At 43.7% G+C, this 17,525-nt stretch overlaps 1 protein-coding gene across 2 annotated transcripts in view; it reads right to left on the minus strand.

Annotated features, from left to right (window-relative positions):
• Positions 1–274: 274 nt before the first annotated feature.
• Positions 275–17,525, minus strand: part of LOC122720530 — a 119,057-nt gene continuing 101,806 nt past the window's right edge. Inside the window, exon 3 of one of the 2 annotated variants that reach the window (XM_043947297.1) lies at positions 275–583. In XM_043947297.1, the coding sequence (XP_043803232.1) occupies positions 501–583 (83 nt within the window). In that variant the 3' untranslated portion in view covers positions 275–500. The remainder of the gene's footprint in view (positions 584–17,525) is intronic. The other variant, XR_006347772.1, reaches the window with a different exon arrangement.

A 17,525-nucleotide genomic window follows, 5' to 3' on the forward strand; every position in this document is an offset into this window, starting at 1 on the left:
ATGAAAGAGAGTGGAAAAAAAAAGAGAAAAAGAAAAAGATAATACAAGAATTCATCCAGGGAAACAGGTCGGATGACATTAATAAAATTTTTCTCGGGACGAGACTCCGTACAGATTGCATTAAGTGATATCCCAACGAACGAAATTACGATACGCTACATTTGACTCGGAATTTATAATATCCGCTTCGGCGGGGCAACCAGCAGCACCACCCAGGGACCTATATCGCCTCGCTAATGCATCCACCGCCCCACGAGTTTCGACCAATAACAGGCTACAGATTAGGGAGACCGCTTTTAAAATTGCTCGAATCGGCGGCAACCCCCGAGCAGTTTTCGGATATCGGCCCGTGTACTCAATTACGAGTGTTACGATCGCCTTACCTCGCCGCCGCCTTCCGTAATCTTCGCCACCCCTTCGCGTTTCATTTTCATTCGTAAATCTCGTTCAAGCTGTGCGCCGCTGCGTAATTGGGGGAAGCTCGATTTCTTCGGATGTCGTTAGGCGCTGTAGTTGGCAATACGGATCGAGTGGCGAGGAAGGATGCAATTGTATTTCTTATCAAGGGTTATCGCTGATTTATCTGGAAAAATAAATATAAAGAATAAATAAGTCGAAACACGATATCTTATACTGTGAGATATAAAATAATTTCGTCATTAATAAGATGGATTCTTGGACAACGAAATTCTTACGAAGAATTTTATACAAATTTCTACGAATTCCAACCAGAGAGAGAGATGGAACTCGAACAAAAAAATCCATTCTTCAAATCCTTTAAATATTATACTATACTATATATTATATAAATTTTCAATAAATAAATACACGAAAATTACTCGTTTACTTCATTGAACAGTCCATAAACCATATATCAACCTAACATTTCACGATTACACTCCTTTCCTCTTCGTCTTGTTCAACCGCGAAATCATCACGATCGATCATCACCAACCATCCACCGCTATTATTCCTCTCGTCAAATTCCTAATTTCTAATAACCGTTCACCCGCTTTCTCCTTCGTTCGAAACGAGGGTAATTACGAGCGCAGAGATCGACTGTAACGGACAACGCGAGTTCCCTCGACGCGAGTGACGTCGGGCGCGATCGGTGGTGCGAATCGACGTCGCTTCGAAATATCATCGAGAGCCGAAGCCGTGATTAGCATACGCTGACAGGAGGCCCCGACAAGGGGTTGTTGGCTCGAGATATCGAGGTTCGAGAGACAGGGCGCGAGATGCGAGGCGTGATCGGCCAAACCGATTCGATGCCGGAAACTGTGGCTGGATGCCGCGTGTAACATATTGCGACAAGCTATGCTAAACATTGGCCCACCGACTGATGGACACGCGGCGGTAATGTATGGAGGGGGAGGGGAAGTTACACTCCGAGCCGGGTGTCGCATTGTCGCGGGTCGTACGCGATGTTGCGTGGTCCGCGAGCAATTCGTTCGACACGCGTTTCAACTGTGTTTGCTTTGATTTCGAGGTATGTGTGATGTGTCGCGTGTGTTTTGATTTAGGTTTTAAATTAAGTTTCCGTGTTCTTGGCTTTTTTACAATTGTTTCGGAGACGAGAATCGCGCGTAAAACGAACGAGGAAGAAAGAGGACGTGAAAATGTAGAATTGCGATTTGTATTTGTTGGATACTGTTTTTTAAGAAATTACTTTTTTTTAGATAGGTAATAAAATATCGAATAGATGTAAATTTTTCTAAAATTAAAATTCTTAGTTCGTTCACAACTGATTACCTGTTTTTTGATATGATTAGCCATTATTTTACGTTGACTATTTATTAAAAGAATCCTTTAATCTCGCGTAAAAATAGGATTGCTTCCTTTTAAACAACTTTTAGTGTATCGTGATTTTCAATATATATATATAAATTTTCAAAATTGAAACAAAAAAACTTTCTCATTACATGATTCGATCGAAGAAAAAGCAGGCTTTGCAGCAATAAGATAAATTACCACCAGAAAAAAAAAAAGAAACTCCAATCCCCGTATAAACTGGTTTTCCACGCGGAGACGGAGTTACAACCTGTCGTTCGGTCCACCCGAATTATTTCGCGTTTCGTAATTACGTGGCATCCAGTTGGCCGTGCGACGTACGGCCAAGTCGTTGGTCACACTGATTGCATGCATCAGAGAGGCCGTGGTTGCCGTGCACCACGAGAAGATACTCGCAGTAACCCGATTCGATGGGAACAGGGGATGGTGTGTAACATATTGCGACAAGCTATGCCAAACATTACGTCGGCGACGTCGACTGATGCCGGCTAACCAGCTCGCCAACGGTAATATCATCACGGTGGGTATAGAACGGTCGTGTGCGTGTATATGTGTGTATGTGTGCGCGCGAGAGAGAGAGAGAGACGCGCTACTCGTACGAGTGCACCGAGAACAATCCCTCGATAGAGGCGTGCACACAACCGCGGGAATAATTATCACACGCGCCCGGCCGTGTCATCTCGTTTCGCGCGTTGACGAGGCATTGTTAAAGCGGACCGCGATCCTTACGACGACTGCGATGACAGCTAGCTAATAACCGACATTAATCGAGATCCACACTCTCCTCCTACGCCCTCATCGACGTCTGCTGCGTCTCAGACAAAACAAGCTATTTACTTACGATCCCATGAATCGAAATGGGACTCGAATTCGATGGATCGAATTCATGAGAAATTAAATTCATGAGAAAATTGTAATATGTCGTACATATTTTCATTAAAATATAGAAGGAAGTATAATCGATAAGTATAGAGGAATCTATAGTGTAGAAATCGAATTTTTGTTTCATCTCGATATCTCGATCGGTTATGCCGAGATATAAGGATTCAAAGATCCGCGATCCATGTGACTTTTATTTTTTCCTAGAATTGCGTACTAAATATTTCCAGGATTGTTTAAAATAGTAAGACGAGATGCCAGTAAATGACAAGAAATCATATCGGGATGAATGAAAAATCGTTTTAAAGGGCAAGCATTTTCCCTCTTCTAATCTCTCATTCGTCGACCGGAAGTTATAGCGATTCAAAGTTTTCATAATTTTAATACGGTTTAAAGTAGAATTTAATAAATCCTTCTTCGCACGAGAGTCGTTAAGTCTTCGAAGTTTTTCAATTTTTTCTTAATTTTTCAAATCAAACGTTTCGAAAAACACCCACCGCACCCACGCACAGAAAAATCTCTTTCCACCCAGAAATCCTGGTCCATCCGGAATCGTGGAGGGAACGCGCACAGTTTCGGTCACGTAGCGTAGGAACGATAATCGGAGCCGCGGGCGAATTTGCATGGGGCCCGATCGAGGTTGGGCGACGCCGGTGGTGTAGCGGCGGCGCACGAGTTTGGACGGATTTGCATTCGAGACGGAGGCAGGCCGGTGGATCCGGTGGAAAATGGGTGTACCGCCGCCTAAGTGCAAGGATAGCGGCAAACGACGTTACGGGGTTGACGGACTCATTACGCGGCGGTTTGCATATAGAGCACGCCGGGAATCGGGGCGGATCTCTATACACAACTGGAATACGTAGTTCCGAACGAACGGGCGCGCGGAGAGGAAACACGGACACTGACTGACTACTACACGAGTAATATGGATTTGAGGGGTGGCCCGGCACAATAGTGCCACTAATGCACAATCACCCTCTCCTCCCTTCCTCCCCCCGCGCCAACCCCCTCCGGCAAACTACCTCTATACAGACCATTCAATATTGGCCGGAGCTCTAGCCGCTGGCTTATCTACGGTTAATGGCGCGATATTGGCCGCCCGGATCGAACAACTTTCGTAAATCCCCATCTCCCGCGACTTTCCTTCGGATTTCCCTCCAACTTTCGAGAATTTTTCGCTCTTCGAATTAATCCGCTCGATGTTCGACACCTTGCGATTCCCAATTCGTTCTTAAATCTGTAATATTATAAATAGATGTACATTTTCTCTCGAATCAATTCACAACGTTGCGTGATTCATCCGTACTAGACTAGAATCGAAAAATCTAAAAACTATATATATATTTAAAAATTTCCTTATCGTTTTATTTTTTAAAGTCTTTCTAGTTAATCAGATTGAAGAATGAGATCTCCATACGTATTATTTTCCACCGCCAATTCCACCACATTTCTCCTCTATCTATCTCACCGAATCAGGATCTCAGAATCGGATCAAGATCTGCGCTGGCCTCAACGAATTCGAAATTCGAGCGACCGCGAGTAACGAGAGCTGTATATATATATATATAGATAGAAAGAGAGGCAGATAGGGCACGTACGCGGGGTGGGTAAACGCAGAGTAGGGTCATATTGTGCGGCAACACTTCGGCCCGATATCCACCCAGTATCAGCACGGCCCATTGCTCGCGAATCCGGCCAATTTCCTGCATCCTGATCCGATCGTCACTTTACGACGCGTGTACCACCGGTGACCAACCGGCATTCTAACGCGTCCATCCACCGAGATCCCGCGTCCACATCTACGGAAGGACGGTTTACCTCTCTCGCTCTCTCCATGCAATGCCTCGTATCCACCGACCCATGCCCCGTGCACCGGCTGATAACGTTACGTGTTCCACGGATTCGGCATAATCTGACCGGTGGCGGGATCCGATTGGACGAAACTCGTTTTGACGAGGATGACACTCTCGATTAGGTTAGGCATTTTTTTTCGAGTTGGATATATATATATTTGGGAGTATATTTGGGAGAAGAGATTTGTGGTATTGTTGACGAGAGGAGGAAGTTGTCGAATGTTGTTTGATTAATAAGTAGGAGAAGGTAAATGAGATTTTAGAATTCTTGTCGAAAATTCGATCACCGTGGAAGTTTTAAGAATTGAGGAGTTTCTTCGAGAATGAATATGAAATTTTATTAATTTAAGATAATTAAAGGATATTGAAGACCTTTTTAATCGTAAAATAAGGCCGAATGGTGCATTTGTGGTATTGTTGACGAGAGGAGGAAGCTGTCGAATGTTGTTTGATTAATAAGTAGGAGAAGGTAAATGAGATTTTAGAATTCTTGGGAATAAATTGTCGAAAATTCGGTTACCGTGGAAGATGTAAGTAAGAATTGAGGAGTTTCTTCGAGAATGAATATGAAATTTTATTAATTCAAGATAATTAAAGGATATTGAAGACCTTTTTAATCGTAAAATAGGGCCGAATGGTGCAAATCTTGAAGAAATAACGGTACATTGATCTTTCAACCTCTTTTAATAGCTATGTAAACTAAAGTTGACTATTCATTAAAATACCATGAAATATTGAAATATTATTTGTACTTGGTATTTCTCAAGAAGAATCGGAGACGATGGTTAGTTCCAGATAATGAGTCTTTTTGCAAATCCTTTCTTAAGTATATTATTTAGACTAAATTTTCCTTGCGCAAACGCAATCTTTTCAACAAGTCTTTTTCAACAAGTGAACGAACAAGTTCTTCTGCACCACTCGATCAAATTTTAAAGAAGAGTGAAATCGCGTTAGAAGCCCAAGAACCATACCAGAGAATAATTCGAAAGAATATTATTCTAAGCGGCCATTTCCAATTGTACTCTTGTTCAAAAGCAACTTGAACAATTCACCACACTTGATAATCTCCGCGCACGAGTCGTTCCAAAGACCTCGTAATCATCGAAGGGCCTCTCGAAACCCGCTCACTCGTGAAATATTGCTTTTCGTAACACGGTCAGCTCAATCATACTTTAAACCACTTCTAGGCCCACTCGCTCGATGGAAACGCGCACGACTGGGGAAAAAACGAAATACGTGGAAAGGTATCGCCGAGGAATTTCTGTATCGAGAAAAAGGTGCACGTAGGAAACGTATAAGGTAGCAAGTATCGACGTTTATTCGACGTGAACGTTGATTTCGCGTTCATATAGCGTTATGAAAGGTATTCCGGCTCAAGGTGTACTTGGCTCTTGCTTGCTATTCGAATTCCATTTGAAACGATCCGCTGCAGGAAACTCGCCTGGTCGCCTGTTTCATTCCGCTCAATTTACGAAAATTTTGCTGAATTTTCGAAACAACTGGTGGAAAAAAGCTAAGCTAAAATCGTCAGTGTTCCAGTCGGACGAAAAATTAACCCGCGAATGAATTTGCGTTCGTTTCTCGGCAATTAGCGGCTCGTAACGTGAAATTACGGACAAAATCGTGGAAGAAATTAAACGGAACGCTCAAACGAAGAAAATTGATGTTAAATTTTTCGAACGTAATAATAATAAAGCTGAAATTTAATTATTTTCTTGTGACAATAATAATATCAATATACTAAGATCTCGTTTAATGCTACCCCGATTAATCCTGATTCGATGTAATCTGATTTTTTTCGAATCCTAAAGAAAGCTCTAAATATTCTATATATCGTTAGAAAAAAATAAAAAATTCTAAAGGATCCGCATTCTTTGACACACAGCAAAAATTTATCTTTATATATATATATATATATACACATATAACTTGTAAATTAAGATAAAAATTAAGGCAAAAATTATTTTTGAACTATTATACGTTCTTCTAAATATATCCAAAAACTAGTTCACGAATATCATTCGTGTGGATCTCCGAAAAAAAACATGATCGTTAACAAAACCAGGAAAACGATCAATCATTTTTTTTATTACTCATTCTCGATACGAGGAAAGGGATTGACTGATATTTACTATTCTTGACCTCCGTTTAAAGAGGCGACAAAAAAAAAACAAAAGGGAAGGATAAGAAACGTTGGATGCATTTTCGTCTTACTCGGCTCGGATCGTCGCGACGACGACGGCCGTTTATGAAATACGTGTCTCGCCTGGCTATTCGCAAGTCTCGCTGCGCTCGGGACGAACCGGGCCCATTGTATGGGAAACGGATAGAGTGGCGGCATTTGCTATTCTCGTAACGCACAGCCTGTGTTCCATTGTCACATTGTGCCTGCTAATACGCTAAAAGCCTATCTGTGTTGAGATCTGCGCGCGGAATATTGCCGCGCCCGGGATTCGAGGCGGCGTAACGAGGTTACGTCCGAAGAGACAATCGCGAGTTAATGACTACGTAATTGAACGGCAACCCCGCGAACGAACAGAGAGAGAGAGAGAGAGAGAGAGAGAGAGAGAGAGTGAGGAGCTAAAAGGAGATTGATCTCGGATGAAGGACTTTCCGGAAACAGGGGATAATCCGTGGTGTTGTCTGGAGTTTGGAAGATCAACTGCGAGATTCTAAATTCATTATTTCGAAGGGGAAGGAAGTTTGTTTCTCTTGGAAACTCTTCTCAAAACTCTTCCTTTCAAATTTTGTATTAATTGATAAAAAATTTCTATTATCCCTTCATTACGATTCGGATCATAATTCGTAGAGTCTAAGGTTTATAGACAAAGGTGTATCAATATAAATGGAAGCTTGTTGTTATTTTTCGAACGGATCGATCAATTCTTCTTCATATTACGTACGAACGGGATAAACGAGGCATGTTGAGCGGCCCACGTGCACGAGTATATTGCACAACGAAGAAGAGAAAAGATATATCGAAAATCGAGCGTGTCTTAAAGCGTCAACGAACGTGACGTTTCTCCACGAGGAGTGTATACGAGAAGCGTAAATGTCGTACGCGATTCCTTTGTGCCACCAGTTAATGGCACCAGATTAAAATAAACGATTCGACGTCTTCTGAAACGGTCGAACGAATCGACGTAATGACAAGTGTTTCTTGCGTGCGGCCACCTTCTTCTGTCGTGTCGAATGGAACGATGGCACGCCCTGCCGGTAAAGAAAGCGTGGCCTCCTTCAATTTTTTCAGGCTCGCGTGCGTGGACGAACCGCAACCTGCCCCAAATTCCATTGCGTTTCGAGGAGGGAAACGCAAGACGGGCTTTCGTACGCGGAATAATCGTGCAAAGACGATCGTTGAACAGAAAGAAAAAAAAAAAAAAGATAGAAGAGTAAAAGAAATATAAAAAAAAAATAGGGAGGAGATAAAAGGTGGAGAAATAAGGAAACGAGTGGAAAGTGGAGGGAGGGATCCTTTGGGGTGGTTCACGGGCGGACGAGCGGCTGACGAGGGCGTGCAAATTTGTTTAACGACGCCCAAAGCCACGGAAAAACGCTCCGCCAGCAAGCGACGCGATTATGAAAATTTTCTTTGACAAATACTCCCTTGGTCCCACCCTTATCCCTCGGTCGTTGCATTTTTTAACCGCGCTCGCCTGTAATTATGTCGTTTCTGCGCGGCCAACTTCCGAACCCCGGCCCGCCGACATCAAACGGAATTTCCCTCGGCTTCCGTGAGAAACCTCGATCCCGCGAGCTCTTCTTTCAAACGGCTCCACGATATCCATGCTTCGCGCAAATATTGAGAGATTACGAGATATTTAGCCGCGCCGACACGTTTCTTTCCAACGATCTTGTTCTTTAAAAATCGATCTTTAAAGAGGATTGAAACTTATACAATTCTTACCGTCAAACTTTTCTCTCAAAAGTAATTGCAAAAGTAAATTCTTCGATATCTTATATATCAAAATCTTTTCTTCTTTTTTTCTCTCTTTTTTCTTATCGAAAAACGATAATCGTCCTCCTTAAAACGCGCTTACCCAATAATCGCAACACGGTCTTCCCAGGAAGCAACCGATCCGATCGATCGCTCGTTCCGTATACGTCATAACGCAGCCTCCCATTGCCCATTCGCAGGAAGATGGTCGTTTTTATCCGCGAGGACTCGTCTCCTCTCCTCCCCTCTCCTCGGCTAATGCGAATACCCGACTCGCGCGCTATCGAACGTCGCGGGCGGAAAAAGGAATCGGTATAACGGCCGATCTGGGGGGGAGGGATTTTTAGGGGAGACCGGTGGAACGTCTCGGGGATATCAGTGCGGGTTTATCATGAACAATACGAGATAAAGCGGGTCGAGCTGGTGCGCAATAAATTCGTGCCGACTCGTCGAGATATTTCATAAGGGAGGAATCCATCAATAACAGGGCGGCGTTCGTCGTCGTGTGTTTCGTCCCAAGGTTTGTGGTGGTGACACGAGAGGAAGGAAGGGGGGGCACGAGCCCGTAGTTCGCGGCAATAAATAATGCGATAAAACACGAGCCGTGGGGCGAAGGGGCGTGGGTATGAGTGAATTTCGAAGTGGATGTTCTCCTGTCAGCCTCCTTCTTTGAAGTACCGCGCCTCACCTTACGCGGGTATTTCCGGCTTTCGTCGTCGTCGCTTCCCCCCGCATCAACCAGGAAAAGCCACTTTGTCGAACCGCCTCCCTGCCCTCTCCAACCCCCCAGACAAACTCGATTACGCTCGCGAGTACGCCATAAATGAATTTCATAAGACAATGTTCCCCAGGTTTATGTAATTTACATTGAATCCTGGGGAGGGAGGGGATGGATCTCCAGTGATTTTCAAGTGTAATGCTGTGCGCTTTTATTAACCGGAAGTCCCGTATTCCGCCGTCGGATGGATTTCAACTTGAGAGTGTAATGTTGTTACGAGCGAAGCAACAATCGATCGATTTAATTAAGAATTGTTTCCGGAACATGAAACGGAACGATTACGTGAATCCTCGTGGTAAAATAACGTAATCAATCGTAAAATGAAACCAATTTATATTAGTTTATTCTCGCATGACAAAAAAAATCCTCTCCGATTTTTTCTAATTTTCCTATTTTTAATAAAATATATCCTATTTTTTTAATTTTTTCTATTTTTTCTAATTTTCAAGATGTATCGATATTAAACTTTCATTTCCATCTTTTCTTGAACGATTCGGGCAAAGAAACGTTTAAGAAGAAAGCTTGTAGCAACGAAGTCGGAGGAAACAAGCAATTCCAACGAGCAATTCGCCGCAAATTTCCATCGAACGATTCGAGGATTGGCGCGAAAGGGTCCCGAAACTACCGAGACAAGCGGAAAGGTTTCCCTTGTTTCAACGACGAAGCGTAGCCGATGAATTATCGTCCACCTATATAACGTTCTTGCCTTTCAACCCCGGTTTCCGGCGTCGACGGCTCCTCCTTCTGGTGCGCAAGAGGGGTGGAGGGGAGGGGGAGCACAGTTGGCCCCGGAGAAAGCATATTCATAAAACCGGCGAAGCAAAACCGCTTTATATCACGAGCGGCTGCCTCTCTCCCTCCCTCCTTCAAGGGAGGCAACAGAGGCAAGGGGTCGAATATCGTCGAGCGGCGAGTACGTCGAATTTATTAGCACTAAGCCGCGAGAAACGGCCGCTGCCAATCACGAATTACGCCCAATAACCGGAATTGTAACCGGGCTAACCTCCTCCTCCTCCTCCTCCTCCTCCTCTCCTCCCGCAATCCTAGCCAGAGGATCGTTACTCTGCCCGCGATGGCCACTCTCGCCCCTGTTTCCCACTCGAATCGTTATCTTACTCCGGTATAAACGTTAATAACATTTCGCGGGAACGGCGAACATCGCGCACATTTGGCTTTGACAATACGGAGAATTATTATGCCGGCCGAGGTCGCTTTACTCGGCTATGCAATGCCATTTGCTCGTGACACGCGTTACGACTCGCTGTTACGTTTATGCCCGATCATAAAAATGCTTCGAATATTCTCTCTCTATTTCTCTCTCTCTCTCTCTCTCTCGATATCCATATCGATATCGATATATCGAGCTGCCATATCGGTGTATATCCAGTTAGTTTTTGATTTTTGAAAAATTGGAAATCGCAATTTTCAATATTTTTAGTCGAATTTAAATGCTCGAACGAAAATTTTGTCAATTGTTATTGATATATATATATATCAATATTATATTTGGTGGATAAAATAATAATCTAAAAAAAAAGAAAATTAAATGGTTATAATCGAAGCGAATATTACATTATTAATACGCTTGTATACTTTTTTTTAATTAATAATAAAAATAAATTAATAAGAAAAATTATCATCAAATATTGTTATTGTCAACACGAAAAATTTAAAATTTTTTTTCCAATTCCTTCTCGCGTTTCCTCGGGGAACATTCAAATGGAAAAGAAGAAACGATGGTTAAAACTCCACGTGCTTCCATCCTCGTTCGCTTCGAAGGTAATCGATACGGTCGAGTTGAAAATGCGTGCGAAACGAGCAATCGAAGCGCGCCAATTTACCTCGAAACACGAGGCATAATTCGTCCAAATCTCACGAATATACATATTAATATTTCCTAGTACGCTCGATTATCTGCTAAATCGAAATAGATTGATTTAGCTCGGTATTTCATAAAATATCAACATCTCCATTCAAGTTGTCCGTTTGACGAGGAATCTATATCTTTAATTACATCGTTTCGAAAGAGAATCAGTGATCAATATTACAGCTCTAATTAAAATAATTCAAACGCGAATAAGTATTAATTAAAATGAATCAAGATCAACGATTCGATCTCCAACTTGGCTCGATGCCTCGATGCCGCGGCGGGCGAATTTTTACGATTTCTAGCTTCTCCACCGATTTAACGGCACCTTTAACGACCGACTGGTTCTCGTGTATTATCGAGTTACATCTAATCATCATAACCTAGCCGGCCGGCCAACGAGGCAGGATTGTAAAAGTTTAATATCTACCGGTTTACGATTCCGCGATACATAAGACCGCGCGCGTGTCCTGCACGCGTGCTACGCCGACATCCCGCGGCCGTGTAACGCGATACACGAGGAAGGATGAATCCGCGGATACCGCGAACCCATCTGTCCGCAATGTGTACGGATCTTTTAAACTGCGTTCAAAACCGTAAATAAGTTTTATCGATATTCTTCACCTTATTGTACTCTCTGTCATATGTAAACGAGAGTTTCTTTCGTATCCACTCGAGGTGGATAAATCGAGACGCGTTTGAATTTTCGAAAGTACGCAAGACGAATTTACGTAGGAGATTGTATTTTCTTTCAAGTATTAAGGAATAAAAAATTCGTAGGGAAAAATTGCATTTTAATTAGGATCGTTTATGTAAAATGGTTAATAAAAATGGTAAGTAATATTTACCACTATCTTTTTAATTACATTTATCCTTTAAACGAATAAAGCCAGGATGATACTGGAATGGCATCTGACAACGCTATGAAAATGCAATGCGAAAATGCAATAAAGGAGCGCGCTTCCATAAAAAGGGCAATAATTCGAAAACCCATTCCGCGTATACACCGAGAGACTGGACATACCGTAAAATCGAGAACAAGGGAGAAAGGTTGGAAAGAGACGAAACAACATATCTCGACCGGAGAGAGAGAGAGAGAGAGAGAGAGAGAGAGAAAGAGAGAGTATGGTACAGGTCGATAGTTGGATGGAAAGGGGATGGAGGAACAGAGAGATAAACATAGACAGAGTTCGGTTAGTTTGGATTTAGTTTCGAGTTTACGTTCCCCCGGTTTCCTGAGTTAACCGAGCACGTAAACGCAACCGTTCCGGCCACCGACTGGTTATATTCTATTACGCGATAAATATTGTGCCCAGTTATATATATATATTCATGGCCGTTGCGCCATCATCCCCTCCACCTCGTCCACCCTCTATCCACCACGGGTATTATACGATGAATTTAATTACTATACGCGGCGAGCATCGCATTTTCGATTCCTCTTTCGACTATCGCGGCGATGAAAGCTTGGCCGCGCTCTCACTTTTTTTTTTTTTTTTTTTTTTTTNTTTTTTTTTTTTTTTTTTTTTTTCAATTTTCGCATGGTCGCGCCATGTCAGGATTAATTCAACTCTTGATTAAAACCTTTCAATCACGAATGGACAGATACAAATAACGCAACGCCCCACGAATAATAATAATAAGACGCTAATAACGAATCGATACTGGGCCGAAAAAAAAAAAAGAAATGGAGAAAGACAGAGGTCTCTGTCCAACGGAGAACGTGTCAATGGTGAGACGAATGGTAATTGCACCTTTGTGTCGTGGCGAACCGTTTTTTGCCGATCTGACGTTATTCGAAAGGTCCTCCAACCTCCGAGACCACTTGACCCCCCACTCGAGGAGGAGCAAGACGAACGAGGGTGATCCTCCAGGCAAGGATCACCGCGCCTCTATCTGCTTTCATCAAAGGCCTCTCCTTTTTTTCTCTCTTCTTATCTCTTCCTCTGCCTTCCACGGCTCGCTTTTCTTCCACCTCTCGAAAGGAATCAACCCCCTGTGACGGAGTTTGTATCGGACGCGGATCCTGTTTCCTGCTCGCCTCCATCCGAGGCGAGCACGTAATAAAGAGGATAAACAGAGAGCAGACGTGACCTCGTGAAGGTAAGTTGGGAAGAAAAGGTGTAAGATTAGCCGACATCCTTATCGTCCATTCGATTTCGTTCCATTCGGTTACTCGACGTTTCCCCATAAACAGGCCCTCACGGGTTATTTGTCCCGTGTCGTGGCTCACCCGATTGCGCCATCTCCCCCTTCTGACCCAATTTCCCCTCAATTTGCCGGTAAATAAACGAGCGGGCAAACATTAAACGAATCAAGACATTTATTTGGTCACGAAAAAGAATTCGGTGTCATTAGTCGTCGGGGGTGTGCTGTACGCATGAATGTCCATTCGACTATTCGATTTTTCTATTCGTCCTTCTCTCTCTGTTTTTTTTTTTATCTCCCTCTTTCCCGTTTCATATCAAGTCACGATACTCGACCGTTTCCGCGTACGAAAATCGCGCTTCCTGATCCACTCTATCTAAATTGGAGTAATTTACTAGTCGTGGATAGTCCATTTGTTTCCACGCAACCGTATGTCAAAAAAACAGTGCGGAGAAAGATATCTATCGTAACGGATATCTTAAGATAACTTACCAAGTAGGGAATCTTAATACTTTCTTTTTTCTAAAAATGTGGGAATGAATCGTTTCGATAATTTTTTTATTTTTTTTTTAACGATATGAAATGAAGATAAAAATAGAAAGAATGAATGAACGATAAAACGTTTCTCGTTTGATAGAAAAATCTTTCAAAATCAATCGATATAACGATCCAAAGATTATTCACTCCCGCTCTCGAATAACTCTACACCATCCTTGATACCTCAATTTTTCCCGATAACTTCCCAAACAGCAATCTCATTTCCGTGTGCCCGCGAAACGCCCGACGAATTACCCGACCCTCTCCCTCTTCCTCACCCCCTTCCCTTAAATAAAGGAAGAACCGCCTAACGTCTCCACGTCTCCAAGTGATACGATCCGCGTTTGCATTCGAATGCCTCCCCCTCCCCCGCGAGCCATTACCTCGAACCGGAGGAAGAAGAAAAAAGAAAAGAAGCCGAACGATGGAGCGAGAAGGAAAATCTCGACGAGAATGGGAGAGAAGGTAGTAGAGGAAGGGGGGGTGGGAGGAGAAATACCGTGGCCGACGATTTTGCGCCCACGGCATTTGCGTCGTCATTAGGAGCCGGCTGGCATTTGCATCGGTGAGGAAACGGCGGCGGGGGACCCCTCGGGGGCTTTCCTCGATGGACCACGAGTTTTAAACGTATTCCGTTGCCTGCGAACCCGCGACTTGTGGTCGTAAAATCGGGAGCGCGCCCGATACCGGAAAATCATCGATTACGGGGACAGAGAAGAAGAAAGGGAACTCCTCGTTCCTCCCTCCTCCACCCGGAATCGCGACTGAGAAATCGTTTCCGCGCGCGCTTCCCACCGCGGCCGAGCATAGCCGGTTATTGTTGGAAATGGTGGATAGTTTACCCGCGCGCGGTGTAAGTCTCGGGGCGGGCAGCTCCCGATTGAACCGTCTGCCGCTTTGATCTTCGACCATCCTCGTTTTCTTCCTTCCTTCGAGTCTTCGAGAGAGGAGCGATTCCTTCCTCGGCCATCCTTCGCAGACTTGTTTGCTAAACAAAATGCGACTGAAAGTCGAGTAAATATCCCGTTCCGAGGATTCTTTCTTTCCTTTTTTTCTTTTTTTTTCTTTTTTTTTTCTGGTTTCATTTGGTGGATACCGCGTATATTTGTCGAGGAGTGTTTGAGGGGGATGATCGAGTTTGGATTCGAAGATAGATACGTTATATTACAGATGCGAAGCTTCTCGTGATGTTTGAACGTTTCTGTGGAAAGTGTCTTTTTTCACGATTCGTGTTGAATTTTGATTAAAGATGTAGAAGATTGGAAAGTAACAAGTTTGGTTTGCAAATTTTTGGTGTGTAAAATGTGACACAAGGTTTGCATAATGAAACTGCAAAAGCGATGACTAATAGCGGTCATTGTGCATTATGTATGTGTAATAATAATATGCGCATGCAGTACAAGTGTCTATAAAAAGTAGTATGAATCACTCATTTTCATAATTACATTACATAATGTAATCGTAGCCTTCTATTTATCGATCTTCATCCGAGAAATATTATAATATCTAGTCATAATAGTAATAAATACTTTTATCCTCCAATTTCTCTCTCGTATTAACGAGAAATAATACGTTTAATATTTTTTTCAATTAAAATCATCCACAATAGAGAAAGTCTCGAAACTCGATCTAACCGAAACCCACCACACACCCTTCCATCTTCTACAAAAAGAAATTTCATCAAAAAAGAAAAAAGAATGATGGTGGAACAGCCGGAGGCACTCCTCTCTCTCTCTCTCTCTCTCTCTTCTTCTCTCTCGAGAAACGATAACCGCGGAAGGAACCCGTGTTCCAGGTCGCGAGGTATTGACCTAGTGAGGCGACCCTTCCGCAGTCAGCTCGCGCATCGTCCCTCTCTCGTTCATTATTTACACCCTCGGAGCGAGGCAAGACTCGTATGTGAAGCAGCGACCCTCGCAAGAAGCGTACTCAGGAGGGGGCGAGCCGCGCTTAATTCTTCTTGTCTTTTCAACCCTGTTCAACCGGGAGCAAGTGGGCCAGTGGTACTGCTCGAGATACCACTCCGCTCCGGAGGATGATAACAGGCTCCAACGATCTCGATGAATAATAAAGAAACGACCGATTCACGGGATCGAGTGCAAAAAAGAAAAAAAAAAAAAAAAAAAAAAAAAAAAAAAGAAAAAGGAAACCGTAATGAGACACGGATCATCCCTTCATTTTCTTTCTTTTCTCTTTTCCCCTTTTTCGCCTCGATCGAAACTCGTTCAATACCAAAGGGAATGGAAAAATTGTAGATTTATCGAGAATCGAGGCCGTTTCGATCGAGGCCTTTACCTCTCGATGGTGGATGATGTATGCGATACAACCAAGTGGATTTCCCGTTAAAAAATGGAAGAAACGTAACTCGGTGTTTCCGCGAGGAAAACATATTTCTCTTCTCAACCCTTGGTGAATTTCCTTCGCTCGAGAAGGAGGGAGGGAAGAGGTGAGAGAGGGAGAAAGAGGGAGAGGTGGTGGAAGGTAAGCCACCCGCGGCGAAGCGATTCCGCGTGCCCCTTAGTTGGACTAATTTAAATATCAGTTCGGCAAGGGCGGCTTGTAAATCTATCAGCCGTGCAGAAATTTATGGGCGAGGCGCGTATGGATGTTTTATTTAGTAGGTCTCGCATCGCGCTACGGGTTAGGCACCCGTGTACAGAAGAAGAGGTGGTTCATGAATAAAATATCACTGCTAATGCCTCGAGGCCTGGGCGACGCGTTTTTCTCCCCGAAAGATGCGTCGAGCAAACAACGAACGGGCGAAAGAAGAGAAAGAAATCGAGGTAAAAAGACAGAGAGAGAGAGAGAGAGAAAAAAAGAAAGGAAGGAGGAATGAGGAGGAGGGAGATCGTTCCAAGGATCGAGGAAAATGGTCGTAAATAAGTTTCGGGAGAGGTTGGCCCCGCGAGCGCGAAGTGGTCACCGACGCTCGATCGAATATGAATCGATTCCGACTCGAGTCGATGGGGTGGATGGCGAACATTGGTTACGTTTCAATCGAATTAATTCGCGCTTAGTCGAGGCCGAGGTCGGCGATAATCTGCTTAGCGGAGGATCAAATGAGCGAGCGGAATTAATTCCGCTGCTTAATCTCGCCCGTTAATCTTAGTTAACACCGTCACTTTTCACCGATCCGGCGTTGCAGTCCCCGATGTAACGCCAGGTTATGTTCACGACAGGATTTACCTCTCCCCACGGGTCCTGTCCTCTTGTATCCGAGTGAATTTGAATTCCAAGTTGATTCTCGTGATCGATGGGCCGAGCGTAACAACGATATCAATCGAAAGAAATCGCAGACTAACTTTATTTCGACAATTCATCGTGTTCGCGATGAGATTCTTCCTCCTCCTCTCGTCGTGTCGAAAGAAATCCTCCACGAGTCGCAATAATTCTATTTAGACGATTGACTCGAAGCAGAAACCAACCACCCTTCCAACGATCGCTCTAAAGTACACGACAAATCTGCATTTTATTATTTCTGCCGGTGGCGGTTAAGAGGCCGAGACCCCCGAGAATAGCTCGGGAGGATTTTTCGGCGGGAAACAGGCGAAGCAGGAAGCGGAGCGAGCGGATACGGCCACCATTTGCATCCGCGGTTGTAAAGAAGGCGAAAAGCGATCGGCTCTCTCTCCCGATAATAAAGACGGGCCGAGGAAGGATAAAGCGACCCTTTTCTTTCGGGAAAAAACTCCTCGAGGGGACGCGAGAAAGAAACAGAGAGAGAGAGAGAGAGAG

The sequence above is a fragment of the Apis laboriosa genome, unplaced genomic scaffold, assembly GCF_014066325.1.
Source record: "Apis laboriosa isolate Shangri-la unplaced genomic scaffold, ASM1406632v1 scaffold12_cov154, whole genome shotgun sequence".
In the NCBI taxonomy this organism is placed as follows: domain Eukaryota; kingdom Metazoa; phylum Arthropoda; class Insecta; order Hymenoptera; family Apidae; genus Apis; species Apis laboriosa.